This window comes from Pezoporus flaviventris, unplaced genomic scaffold (assembly GCF_033815535.1).
Source record: "Pezoporus flaviventris isolate CSIRO_AGI_PZ_B2104156 unplaced genomic scaffold, CSIRO_AGI_Pfla_v1 ptg000015l, whole genome shotgun sequence".
Taxonomy (NCBI): domain Eukaryota; kingdom Metazoa; phylum Chordata; class Aves; order Psittaciformes; family Psittacidae; genus Pezoporus; species Pezoporus flaviventris.
In genome coordinates, this window is record NW_026892563.1 from 40943981 (window position 1) to 40956381 (window position 12401).

At 42.7% G+C, this 12401-nt stretch overlaps 2 protein-coding genes across 9 annotated transcripts in view; one reads left to right on the top strand and one right to left on the bottom strand.

Moving 5' to 3' along the window:
* Positions 1–101: 101 nt before the first annotated feature.
* GSTK1 (glutathione S-transferase kappa 1) lies at positions 102–6038 on the top strand. Its single transcript, XM_061454292.1, has 8 exons — positions 102–215; positions 763–844; positions 1578–1706; positions 2036–2136; positions 2321–2356; positions 3840–3956; positions 4497–4590; positions 5737–6038. The coding sequence occupies exons 1-8, from the start codon at positions 150–152 to the stop codon at positions 5775–5777; spliced, it is 666 nt and encodes a 221-aa protein (XP_061310276.1). The 5' UTR covers positions 102–149; the 3' UTR covers positions 5778–6038.
* Positions 6039–6179: 141 nt separating this feature from the next.
* Positions 6180–12401, bottom strand: part of LOC133269699 (rap1 GTPase-activating protein 1-like) — a 40944-nt gene continuing 34722 nt past the window's right edge. For all 8 annotated transcript variants that reach the window (XM_061454291.1, XM_061454289.1, XM_061454285.1 and 5 more), the window contains 3 exons: positions 8748–8833; positions 8521–8592; positions 6180–7110 (listed from right to left, as the gene is read on the bottom strand). In XM_061454291.1, the coding sequence (XP_061310275.1) occupies positions 8569–8592; positions 8748–8833 (110 nt within the window). In that variant the 3' untranslated portion in view covers positions 6180–7110; positions 8521–8568. The remainder of the gene's footprint in view (positions 7111–8520; positions 8593–8747; positions 8834–12401) is intronic.

The following is a 12401-nucleotide window of genomic DNA, read 5'->3' on the forward strand; positions in this document are numbered from 1 at the left end:
CGGAGACTGCTGCCAACGGGAGGCGAAGGGCGCTCCGCCTCCACCGTCCCTCGCCCGCCCCGGAGGAGGTGCCGCTGCCGCTGGGGCGCCCTGGGTAGTGGCGTCGGGACGGGACGGGACGGGACGGGTCGGGTCGGGCCGGGGCAGTGATGGGTCGGACGGTGGTGGAGCTGTTTTACGATGTGGTCTCCCCTTACTCCTGGCTCGGGTTTGAGGTGAGGGCATGGTGGAGACAGAGGGAGGCCGTTCCCGGGAGCCTCGCCGTTCTCCCGCGGCCGTTCTCCCTCCTCGGCCCTGCGGGCTGCGGCTGCTGCTGCTGATTCCCCTTTGGGAGGCGGCTGAAGGGCAGCTTGCCGGGCCGGCTGCAGCGCTCCTCCTACCTTACGTTCAGGTTTTGGTTTAGTCTCACTCGTGAGGGGCATTTCGGTTTCTTCCTCTTGTGTCTCAGCCGAATGGCGGCATAGCCTCTGTGTATTTTGGAGGTTTGATGTTTAACAAGCGGAAGGATCCGCTCATGTTTTTGATCTTTCCCTTACTTAGCCTTGTTTAGACGTGTATAGTTGTATCACAAACACAGTCTTAGTTTCTCTGAGATCAGAACTCTCTAGCGGCATCCACAAAAAGCTTTTAGGACTATTACTAAAACAATAGAAAAGGACTTATTTGCAGAATCTGTTTAATGCCCTAGCTTATTTCCTAGCTGTGCACAGCTCTATAGGCATCTATTCTGACTTAATCCATCACTGCTTTTTTATGTTGCAGGTGCTCTGCCGGTACCGGCACATCTGGAACATTGATCTGCGCTTTCGTCCAGCTTTCCTTGGGGGCATAATGCAAGCAACTGGTAGGCAATACAGGGAGAGTAGCTCTGTAGGGAAATACCTTCTTCACTAATACGATGCTGGTGGGTAAGCTCTTAGTGAGGGCAGATTCTACGGAGACAGCTTTAAACTGAATTTTGGCACCAGTAACTAAATACAGAGTTGCAGAGCTCGGTAGTGACTGAGAAATCAGCCACAAGGAACTTCATGCTGTTGCAACTACACAGCCACTGTTTGTGGCACATACAGTGTATGACAGGGTGCATCAGTTCTAATCCAGGATAATAATAATTTGGTATGGAATGTTTTCCTAAAGGTTTTCTGTTGGCTTCACACCAGAATTAGTTTGTGGAACACTCTCAGTTTGTAATATGCATAAAGGATGACCTAAAGTGGTACTAATGGCCTTATTAGTAATTAATGGCCCTGTTAGAAATTAATCACTGAGACAAATCGGGAAATTAACTAGTCTCTGCATTTGTTTAGCTTAAAAGTCATCTGTCTGAATCGGTATAAATCCCTGCTAGGGCATTTTTACCATGGTTTAAAACTGATTTTGCTAACTTAAAGGGTCCATTTGTGCAAAACCAGTCTAAATCATGTTTAAATCTTAGCATTATCTTTGGAAAAGCTGTGTATGTTTCAGTAAGTCGATACGAAATTCTGCTCTTCCTTAGGCATGTGTATGCATGAGGTCTAATTTGTCCAGTTTTGGTTTTGTCCAGAAAAATCTCAACAGAACTATTTTCCTGAAAGGTAACAAGCCCCCAGCAATGTTGCCAAAGCGTGCAGAATACCTGCTGCAGGATGTCAAAAGGATGGCAAAATACTACCAAGTGCCTGTACACATTTCAGGAGATGACTTCAAACGTGTCCTTGGTACAGGTAAGTTAGAGTCTTAGCTTAGTTGGCATCTTTCAACTCTCAGCACTTCTGGTTCAAGTTCTTCCTAACAGTAAAGACGAATTCCTTGTCCACAGCCTCTTCCTGTATCTGTGAGCAGTGATGTTTGTACATTTGTAACCATAAATTCATGGAGAAATATGGTTATGAATGATATTAGCATGGAAGATATGGTGAAACAACATAACCCTTACAGGGTGGGGACTGTTACAGAGAAGATCATAACTGCTCTTGGGTAGTACTTGTGCAGGCCATATCTATTCCTGATCTTGTCCCTTCAGTGTGTTTCTTTGTCTTCCCACTAATCCCAGGCACTCTCGGAGCCATGCGTTTTATCACAGCCATTGATATGACACAACCACAATATGTGGAGTCCTTATCTAGGGAGTTCTGGCTACGTTTTTGGTCACAGGTCAGTGTTTTATGAAGCCAACTTCCTGATCCATTCTGTGTCACCCTTCCCATCCCACTTTGTTCAAATGTGGAATTTGAGTAAGAGAAATGAAATGTCTTTTAATGCAAAGTCATGAAACTTGAAGTCCAGAGCTAAGCTTTTGTTCTTAAATACTGAATCACGTGTTTTGTTCTTTTACCAGCGTGAAGATATCAGTCAGCCAGCAAATATATTGGCTGTAAGTGTCTCCTTTTTGTTGGTGCTTCTGCATCTCAGGTACAGATTCTTACTGGTGCTTGGATCAGTAATAGACATGAAGTCAGCTTAGTCAAATGATCACTTGGAGTCTTGAGAAATTTCAGCTAGAAAAAAGTGGATTTGATTTCCTAGCAGCTCTGTTTGGAATGATTGGGTGGAGGGTCAGGCTTTGAACGACACACAGACCCACTGCTTGGTGGTCTGCGAGCATCCTCCTGTGTTCAGCAAGGCATGAACAAGGTAAGCATCTTGTTTGCTCATGTCCGTCTCCATGCACCCCTGCAGCAAGTACTAGACTTTGGTTCTGGAAATATGGCATTCAGAGGTGGGTGAGGCATCCCAACCCTTTCATCCAAGTCTTTATAGATGAATTTATTTTACACATCAATTAGAAAAATGAAATGTTGTTTATTTTTACCATATTTATAGATGGTGTATTTATAGATGGTGTATTTATAAACCATATTTGTATGGTTCCTCGGTATTTTTCACTTCTTTCTTTACTCAGCAGTAACTTCACATAAATTAGAATGTACAGTCTTTGAATCCTGCCCCAATCCACTTAAATACCCCTTCAGCCCTAAAATGGTGAGGACCAGATACTACATCTCTTTGTAAATGTTGCAGTCTAAACACTGGGGCTACTGAACATACACAGGAATTTGTTCTATTCCAGTGCTACACTTGTCTGTTTCCTATTCAAGCAGAGTGAAAAAGAGCTGCTAACCTCCATGGGGAAGTAGGAGAAGGTACAAGAAAATGTGGATGCTAAACAGAAAAGTGATTAAGAGAAAGAAATTAAAACCCATTAACACCTGCATGTGCAGGATTACTGGTCCACGTGCAATACTGTTAGTATTTACATCACTCAGGTAGATGGCAGGAAGTTAACATTCATTTGTGGAATACTTGATTAAAATAGGTACTTCAAAGTTACCCAGTAAACATTGAACCTTTACCTTTGGCCACTTTATCTCATTCCTGTGTGGCAGAGGCACAGAGGAGGTTAAAAAGATACAACAAGAACACCAGCAACTGTTTAACCTCTGTGAGTTATGATCTTTTTTCATGCAGTATCAAGTGCAGATCCTGTGTAGCCATAAATCTTGTCTCGGCAGGCTTGTACAGTAAGATTTTCAGAGGAACACTTGTTTTTTATTATCTGGTAAGTCATCAGATCAGAGGCTAAACTTTTTGTCCCTGTTTGGCAACTCCTGAAAGAAAGTGCAGCTTTGGGCTTGGAAGTTTAGAATAGCCCTTCTGCTTTCTATCTAAGAGTTCATCAATGATGAATGGGTTGGGAACACAGCAAGACAGTTGCACAGGAAGTACTTCAAGGGTATTTTGTAATGTTTCTGATAATAGACCTTGGGTGACAATACTGAAGATTGAACTAACCGGACCATAGTAGGAGTTGGAATATTTAGTATGAGAATACTCTGAATTCTGTCCTGTTTTCTCAGGCTGCCAGACAGGCTGGGCTATCTTCAGAGCTTGCCCAGAAAACACTTGAAATGATTTCATCCCCTGCAGTGAAGAACCGACTGAAAGAGACAACAGAGGAAGCAATAAAATATGGGGTGAGATGCTTCCAATGCCAGCTGGCATCACAGCTGGGCATTCCTTTCCTATTAAGAATACTGGGAAGCAAGGAACAGTGAAGGTGATGATTAGAAAGCAGTATACAGACCATCTCCTTTAAGTGGTCTTTGTTTTGGTTTTGACCATGTGAAAGCTAACTCACTGTCATTGGTAGTTTTTCTCATTGTCATCTGCAAAACCAAGGTTGAGCCATCCAGCTCATTCCAGCTGGGCAGCAAGGATGGGCAGCTATAGGACCAGCACTAGGAGATTGCTACTTGACATAAAACTGTGGATTTGCCAGGCTGAGGTTTTTTGGTGGTTGGGTTTTTTTGCTCCTTCAAAAGGGGCACACAGGCTCTGGAGAGTCGTCTTCTTTGTGATGGCTCCAATTAGGCTCATCTGTCAGAATGAAGAAGGTGAAAAGAAGGGGAGGAAAAAAAGTCAGTCATTGCTTTTTATTCCAGAGGCTTGATGATGTATCTGCAAAACTTTCTGTCATTGTAACGTTCTCTGTTTCATCTCCATGGTGTGAATAGGCATTTGGGATGCCTGCTGTTGTGGCCCATTTTAATGGGGAACCTCATCTCTTTTTTGGCTCTGATCGTTTAGAGCTGCTAGGCAGCGTTATAGGTGAGTGTACCTAATAACATCAGTTTGGGTTTAATGTTTTCACCCTCTTTGAGTGAAATATGTAATACAGCTAAACAAAACGCTCTTAAAGTCTTTCAAATATTAAATAATGTTGGGTGTCCTTCCCATGGGATGAAACTGCTGACTGGAATGTATCTCAGTACAGTTAAGAGTGACCAAAGATGTAGTCCTTTTCCAAACAAGAAGTCCTCCATCCTCTCTCTGTACATTTCAAGGCTTTGTGCTCCACATGCCATTCTCAAATTACTACCAAAACTCTTTAATTTTCAGAAGTTCATATCTAACCTTTCAGTACTGGGCTAAGATTAAGACTATGGCTGACACTTAATGTTCCTTCTTAATGGAAGAACATTATCACAGCTTCCCAGTCCATAATTTGTAATCACATAACTACAGAGCTTTTTAACAGATATTCCTATACTGACCATCATTCTTTTCTTTTTTTCTATGCAGACTTTGGGGTTTTAAAGATAACTGGAGTAGGTTGTGATTAATAAAACTCAGTCACCTGCTTTTACGTGAGTTAGAGCACATTTGGCTTTTGATCTCAAAATTTTTCACTTGAAAGGGTTTGTCACTACAAAGAGTTAAGCATATGAATTAGCTGTGATGCGTTTGGTTTAAGTCATAGGCTTAAACAGAAGGGAAGTTTTTCTATAATCCTATAAAAATACTCTTGTTGAAAAGGAGAGGAAGATGAATACCCAGCACCCTTTGCAATAGTCACTAACCCTAATTGGAATGTTGTGGCCTGGTATCTGGCCTCAACTCCAAGGATTTCAACAGATTTTCCTTTTGTTTCTCTGACTCCCCAGCCTTCCACCCTTATTCTCTTCCTTACCCTCAGCCCCTCAAACCGGGAGTCCCTCATGCAGAGTGCCCCAGACATGCAAAAATCTGTGTGACAGAGGAAAACAGTTCTCCTGTACAGCTTCAGTTGTGACTAGACAGTGACAGATGTATGGAGCTGGCTGAAGCATGCCAGACAGGATACAAATCTGCGTTTCATCAGCAGTAGATACCCTTCAGAAGTGAAGCAGAAACAGTCATCCTAGTGCAGAAAGGTGACTGACCAATCACTTAACATGCATTTAACATTCTCTTTCGTGCTGGTTTGTCTTGCAGGTGAAAAATGGCTGGGACCAGTTCCAAGCCCAAAGATGTGAAAAGTCCTGGGGAAACATACAAGAATGAAAATGTATCTGTACATGGTCAGTCCTCGGTGATTATGTGAACGTATCCAATTTTATGGAGAGATGGCTTTCTCATCCTTAACAGCTAACTTTACAGCTCATTCTCTTCTCTGATTATGATGAATTTCAAGGTTTGCCAGTATTGCCAGTCTGGGGAGGTCTTTGCTAATAAAAATGTGCTTATTTTCTTTCAATGGCTTAATGATTAACATTAAAGATTAAACATTTAACTTCTTGGAGATTAAACGTTTTTCTTTCCTGATCAGTTCTCTTTCTCTTACCCCAAAAGCACGAGGATTAAATTGTTATGGGACTGTGATCTCTGGATTTCACATACCTTCCTGCTTGTCCTTTATAAACACACATACACACAGCTTAAGGGAAGTTGGCCACGTTCTCCTTTTATTTTAAGTCTGAGGTACTACATAGACACGAGAAGCACAGGACGAGGTATTCACACTTGCCTTTTACTCTGCAGCATGGCAATTAAAGGGGCAGAAGAGAGAAGAGTGGAAGACAGAGGGACAATTCAAGCCCAGTGAAAAATCTAGGGAACCAGTCAAGTATCTCAGAAGGAACTGTGCACCTCCTGGACGGTATTTTATGTCCCTTGCTCTGTGGTGACTGACATTTGAGAAGACCATCACACAAATGCTTTCTTGGGAACTAACCCCAGACCCTGCAGGGGTTTTAAATTAATGCTCTTTTTACAGTAATGTCTTTGGAGGACAGTGGTAAATACCATGTGAATTTAACTGGTAACTGAACCAGACTCCGTTTTGCTTCCTCAAGGGTGGTCTAATTGCTGTCTATGCAAAGGTGGTTTGGATATGGCTATATATGGCTTCCCCTCATGTATTCTGCAGAGAGAAAGACAGGCAACAACTAGCATTTAAGAAATTTCACACTAAAATAGTTTGAACCCGGACCTATATTGGCTGAATTGGAATAATACACTTAAATATTGATTTCTCAGTGATTCCTGGCTGTCTCTGACACACCACTGAAGGAAGCAGAAGAACTAGAAGCAGCTGGAATTCCATTTTTTGTTGCTTTCTGAAATTTAAGTAAAGCACATTCGTATTTGTTCACTTAAACAGCAAAGCCTGGAGCAAAGCATCAGAAAAAAAGAAACCTGTATCCTTCATGTTCTTACACCTGTAAGTGTTGTGGTAGTATCATGTGTTCCCCCATCCACAATTTTTCCTTCTTGCACCTCTTTCAGCTCTTCAGGAAATACCCTATCAGTTGAGAACTTCTTCCTCCTTTCCACCAGTGCACCCATTAGTCTTTGGGCAAATCCTGCCTGGAATTTAAGGAGATCTTTGTGAGATACAAGAGGCTACATTGCTTTAGGAGTTAAAATGATAAGGAAGTTACATAGGTGGATGTCACAGGTTTCTTTGAGTCCCTTGAAGCCACATTGAAGAAATTTACCATTTCCCCCCTCGAAATTTCCTGGTCCCCAACCTGTGCTATCAAACTGATTCTGAGGTTGTAATAAAAATGGAAGGACTGAAACATTACTTTAGGCCAAGTCACCCCACTGACCCAGGGCCACTGAAGCAATTCTGTCTCAGAAGCGGGTGAAATGTATTTTTATGGAAGTAACGAACTCTGGTAGGAAGGTGGGAAGAATGCAAGGAACATCTTGAAGTCATTTCATGGTGAAAGCCAGGGTTTCATGAAACTTGTCCTTTCAACCAGCTTGACTGAAAAAAAAACCCAGCCTTTGTGACAGAATGTTGTTGATTGGCAGATGGACCAAATGAGATGGATCTTACAGACTAATATATATTTAGACCTCATAGCAGTCTTCTAGTATCTGAAGGGGGCTTATAAGGATGCTGGGGAGGGACTCTTCATTAGGGACTGTAGTGACAGGACAAGGGGTAACGGGTTAAAACTTAAACAGGGGAAGTTTAGACTGGATATAAGGAAGTTCTTTACTGTCAGGGTGATGAGGCACTGGAATGGGTTGCCGAGGGAGGTTGTGAGTGCTCCATCCCTGGCAGTGTTCAAGGCCGGGTTGGACAGAGCCTTGGGTGAGATGGTTTAGTGTGAGGTGTCCCTGCCCATGGCAGGGGGGTTGGAACTGGATGATCTTAAGGTCCGTTCCAAGCCTAACTGTTCTGTGATTCTATGATTTCCCAGAATGATTTTAAAGGCCCTTAGACCTACCTGAAATCAGTGGACAGGAAATGCTCAACGCCATAGGTACTAAAATAGTACTTACACAATATTGAGATAGGGAAAATGCAAACTTCGGATTTTCCTTACATTGTTTGTTGCCTGTCCCACTAATGCTAGGCTGAAAGCAAACAAGCAAGCGTAGAGTAGGCAGAAAGTCACAAAATGAGCAAAAGTGGTTGTGTGTGTAATGAAACCCCAGGAAGCAGAGGATACGTGCAAAGCAAGCTAGGCTGCATCTGAGCAAAGGAAACCAGACAATGAAAGAAGAGAAGGAAAAGAGATTAAGGCAGAGAGGTGTCTCAACGCAAAATGCTGTCTCTGACAGGGGGCAGGCAACCAAGAAGGGCAGAGCTTAGGTGGATTAAACAGGCCAGAGTTGGCTGGCCATGGAAGAGCCTTTGGGGAAGGTTTTCTGTGAAGCTGCATAGTATTTGCTCCGCTCTTTCTGTGAGGTCAGAGGCAGCGCAAGGGCCTGCCTCCATGTTGAACCATGGGCTTGCAGCACTTCTCCATGTCCCATTACCTGTGCTTCTCACCCGGTGTGCACCAACACCGTCCTCCAGCGGTGACCTCACACGCAGCACAAAATGGAAGCCTGCAGAACAAGGCAGTTCTTTAACCTTCCTCTGCAATCATCTTCTTGTCCTTTCAACCCTCAGCAAAGCAAAGCCTCCTAAATCAGGTTTCTCTCCTTTCTCCCATCCTTATCTCTGTGCGAGTGAGAAGGAAATGTTTTATTAAAGCACTTACTGGATTATGGTGATGAGCATCTGCTTTGCTGTCTCTTCCTTTTCCAGTGGAGCCAGCAACACTGCTGGAAGGAAGCAACCTGCTTCCTGGAAGGGAAGCAAGCACAGAACAATAAATAATCAAGAGAGGATCCAGGAGGTGCACACATAGTTAGTTTTACCCAAAACTTCCACAGATCTGTGGATTATGCACATGTCGGAGTGAAAGGAATGTACCTACACCTAACTTGGCTGATGTTACCTTGACCTACTCCTCATTCCAGTTTGCAGCACAAGGAAAATGACTACTTGGCTTTCATACTATTAAAAAGAAAAATAGAAACCATTGGCCACTGGTTTGAGGCCGTGTTTCAGTGCTGTAGCTGTTCTGGCTCCAGCTTCTTGCCTAAATAAGCTGCATCTGATGAGTAATGAAGGCATTCTCCACCTCCAAAATGCTTCCATCAGACCCTATTTTCAATTTATGTAACACAAAAAATAGTTTAAACTAATGCAGCAGGTTCCAGCAGGTGACAGTGTCATGCAGTCAGGCTAAGAAATGCCAATGAACACATCTGTGCCCTTATCCTTACAAATACACTTCATGAAGCAGAGTCTAATCATTCTGTGTTTCTCCTCCTTCCTTCCTACATTTGATCTCAGGGTTTAAGGAATTTGCCTATCATCAGGTATTAACACCATGGCAAAACCAGGGATGAAATGCTTTGCAAAGTTCACATATGTAATACGTAGTTCTGCTTTCATCTCATAGTCACCATACACATTTCACAAGAAATGAGTATGATGTCTTTTAACGTAACAGCCCTCTTTCTTACACCAGCCTAATTTATCCGTAGGTAACCCTCCATCCTATGCACTAAGGATGGTTTACAATTATTAAATATAGTAATTTCATAAATAGTAGAGTTTCTGGGATTTAACACATAGTGGTATTGCAACAGTAAATCTGTACTGTAATCTGTACTGTAACTATTAACTGTAACTATCAGAGGAAAATGGAGAGCTCGAATGAAAGAGTTGATGTCAGTGTGGCAGAAGGAGCAGATGAGTTACTTTGCTGCATACCTATACACCGCTCCATCAAGTGGGTTAAGAAAGCTGTAAAATTCAGCTAATGAGGGATTCCTGCAATGAGATGGCAAGCCAAGACGTTCTTCACAGGAACATTTGTTCTTTTTGACCCATACATGATCATATCAGTATTTGCTAGGGAATGGCTGAGATGCAACAGTGTTTCAGCAGTTTCTCAAAGATGGACTATTCCCTTTCCCAATTTCATGATGCAATTTAAAACTCTGTCATTTAAAAACGAAACTGGTACATCATTGTCATTTGTTGCTAAACAGAGGCTTTAAACAACATGAATTTGCAATACCAGGGTTCTTCTCCATTTTGTATATATCCCAGCTCCAGTACTTTGAGATTTCATTATGATATATGTTTGTAGGCAGTGACTAATAGTCAAAGTAACTTAAAAACACCTTTAAAACAACTATGCATATTAACTGACCCAGAAATGTCTTAAACAAAGTGTTAAGGTGGGTGATAGCTGAATTTATACCCTGGCCTTGAGGCTAGGGGAAAGGTCACCTCTGCCTCACGTGGTACACGGTGGCACATGAGACATGTTGGTGCTTTAAAGCAACTCAGAAAACAGCAGTTTTGGCAGCAGGAGTTCTCTATGTCTTTATCTAGCACTTTTCTACTGGAGAGTACATCGAGTCAGCAGCTCTTTCCCTAGGTGGCAAGCTGGGAGCTCAGAGCGGGCTGGGACCTGTGCTCTCAACCTCACCCTTGGATCTCAATCTGAACTTTCATAGCTCAGCTACAGCTCTAGGATGCAGTGGGATTTTCTGTTTAACAAAGAATGCAGGAAGAAAACTGTCGAACAAGTGTGTAGAGGGGCAAAAGGAGAGAGAACAGCAGCCGATATAATAGAAGTTTATAGTGGATCAGTTCCACCTGGCCTTACATGACACCAGTAGATGGGAGTAGTAAATGGATTTGTGAAAAGATCACACATGGATTAAACTATAGGCCATGGCAGGGCAGGCATACAGCACTGTTAAAACCAGCACTGCATTATGTCTGACTGAGAGTGCTCTTGGAAAAAATGGAGGGCAAGGGGAATTGCAGTTACCCAAAAGGTCAAAAAGGAATGTGAAATCTTTTACTTGATGACAGTAGACTGAAGCAGAACAAATCAGTTTGCTTTTACACTTATTTTCTGCTCCCGTTAGTATTTCTCACCGCAAGTAAACACAACCTATTAGTTCACTTTTGATGGGGAACTATCACACCTAGCCACTAAGACTACAGGAGTGAATATAGCTCAGACGTTTGTGAGGGGGGCTGTGGCCTGCTCAGGGTAGTGCCAGACCTGTGGAAATGGCAGGCTGCACAGTGCCATGGTGACACAGTGAAAATCCCCATGCCACCAGGCACAAAGTAGATATTGCCTTTATGGTGCCATTTTCAGATCCCTTCAAAGAGACACAGTTTCATCGTGTTGGACCTCCTGGCTTTATAGTAGTTATTTATCACTCTGAGCTGAGGACACTAAACTTGAAAGCCTTGAACACAAGGATCTACAGAAGCTCATTCCCAGCTTCTGCCTCTTAATAGCAGCTCATTAGCTCTCTCCTGCTGTGAAGGTTCCCTACATGCTCCTTTTCCATATCACCACGTTTAACACCATTATGTCTCTCCCTCAGGACAGGCAGGCTCTGCATATAGCACACCAGTTCCTAATTCTAGCATCCTGCATGGCTCTCTTCTTCCTCTGCATGATCAGTAACTCCATTTGTTTATCCTTTTCTTCAGTTTCAATTATCATCTTTTTGGGTTCTCTTGTGTACCTCAGCAATCATGCTGTGAGTGGAAAAAGAACACAGGTCTCTGCAGAACATCTCACAGTAGCAGTTCCGTTGCCGTTGCTAAGATATAGGCGATTTTAAGTAGGGATCTAATGTCTGCTCTTGGTATCTCATACAGGGCTGCTGCAGAGATTGAGAGACCTAACTCTGCCTTCAAAGGAAACTGGCTCTGCTTTCTGACCCTTGTAACCTTTTTCAACAATCCGTTTTCACATAATTCCTATAAAGATTTCACTGTTCCTTCCAACCAAGTCTCTTCCTTGCCCTCTACATAATCCCTAGTATCTTTTAACCATCTACATAATCCCTAGTATCTCTTACCATCTCAACCTGCTCTTATTCCAGAATCCTTCACCAAGAAACACCGAGTTCTGCCTTCCACAGCTCCTAATGGCTTCTCAATCTCAGAAAAGCTTAGTCATTTCAATCGTACTTTCCCAGAATCTTGCACAGTCCCTTCAGCCTAATTCTCAGAAACAGACTGAAACTGATTTTAATTTTCCATCGCTTTAGCTTTAGGCTGATGCTCAACAAGAAATGCTTCAACCTAAACCAGTTCATTTTAACAAAGTGAAACAACTGCGAACAGGGTCTGAGATCAGGGCAGCTGAAACAACCTCAACAACAGATATTGCAGTAGTTCTGCCTGCCGTAGGACTAAAGAGAAGTTGTAATGGCTGTAACCATCTCTGCACTGTGAATGAATCCAAGCTGACTTTAATCAACTACAAAATTTAATCAAGTACTACATTAAGAGCCCAGCTTCAGCAGTCAAATTG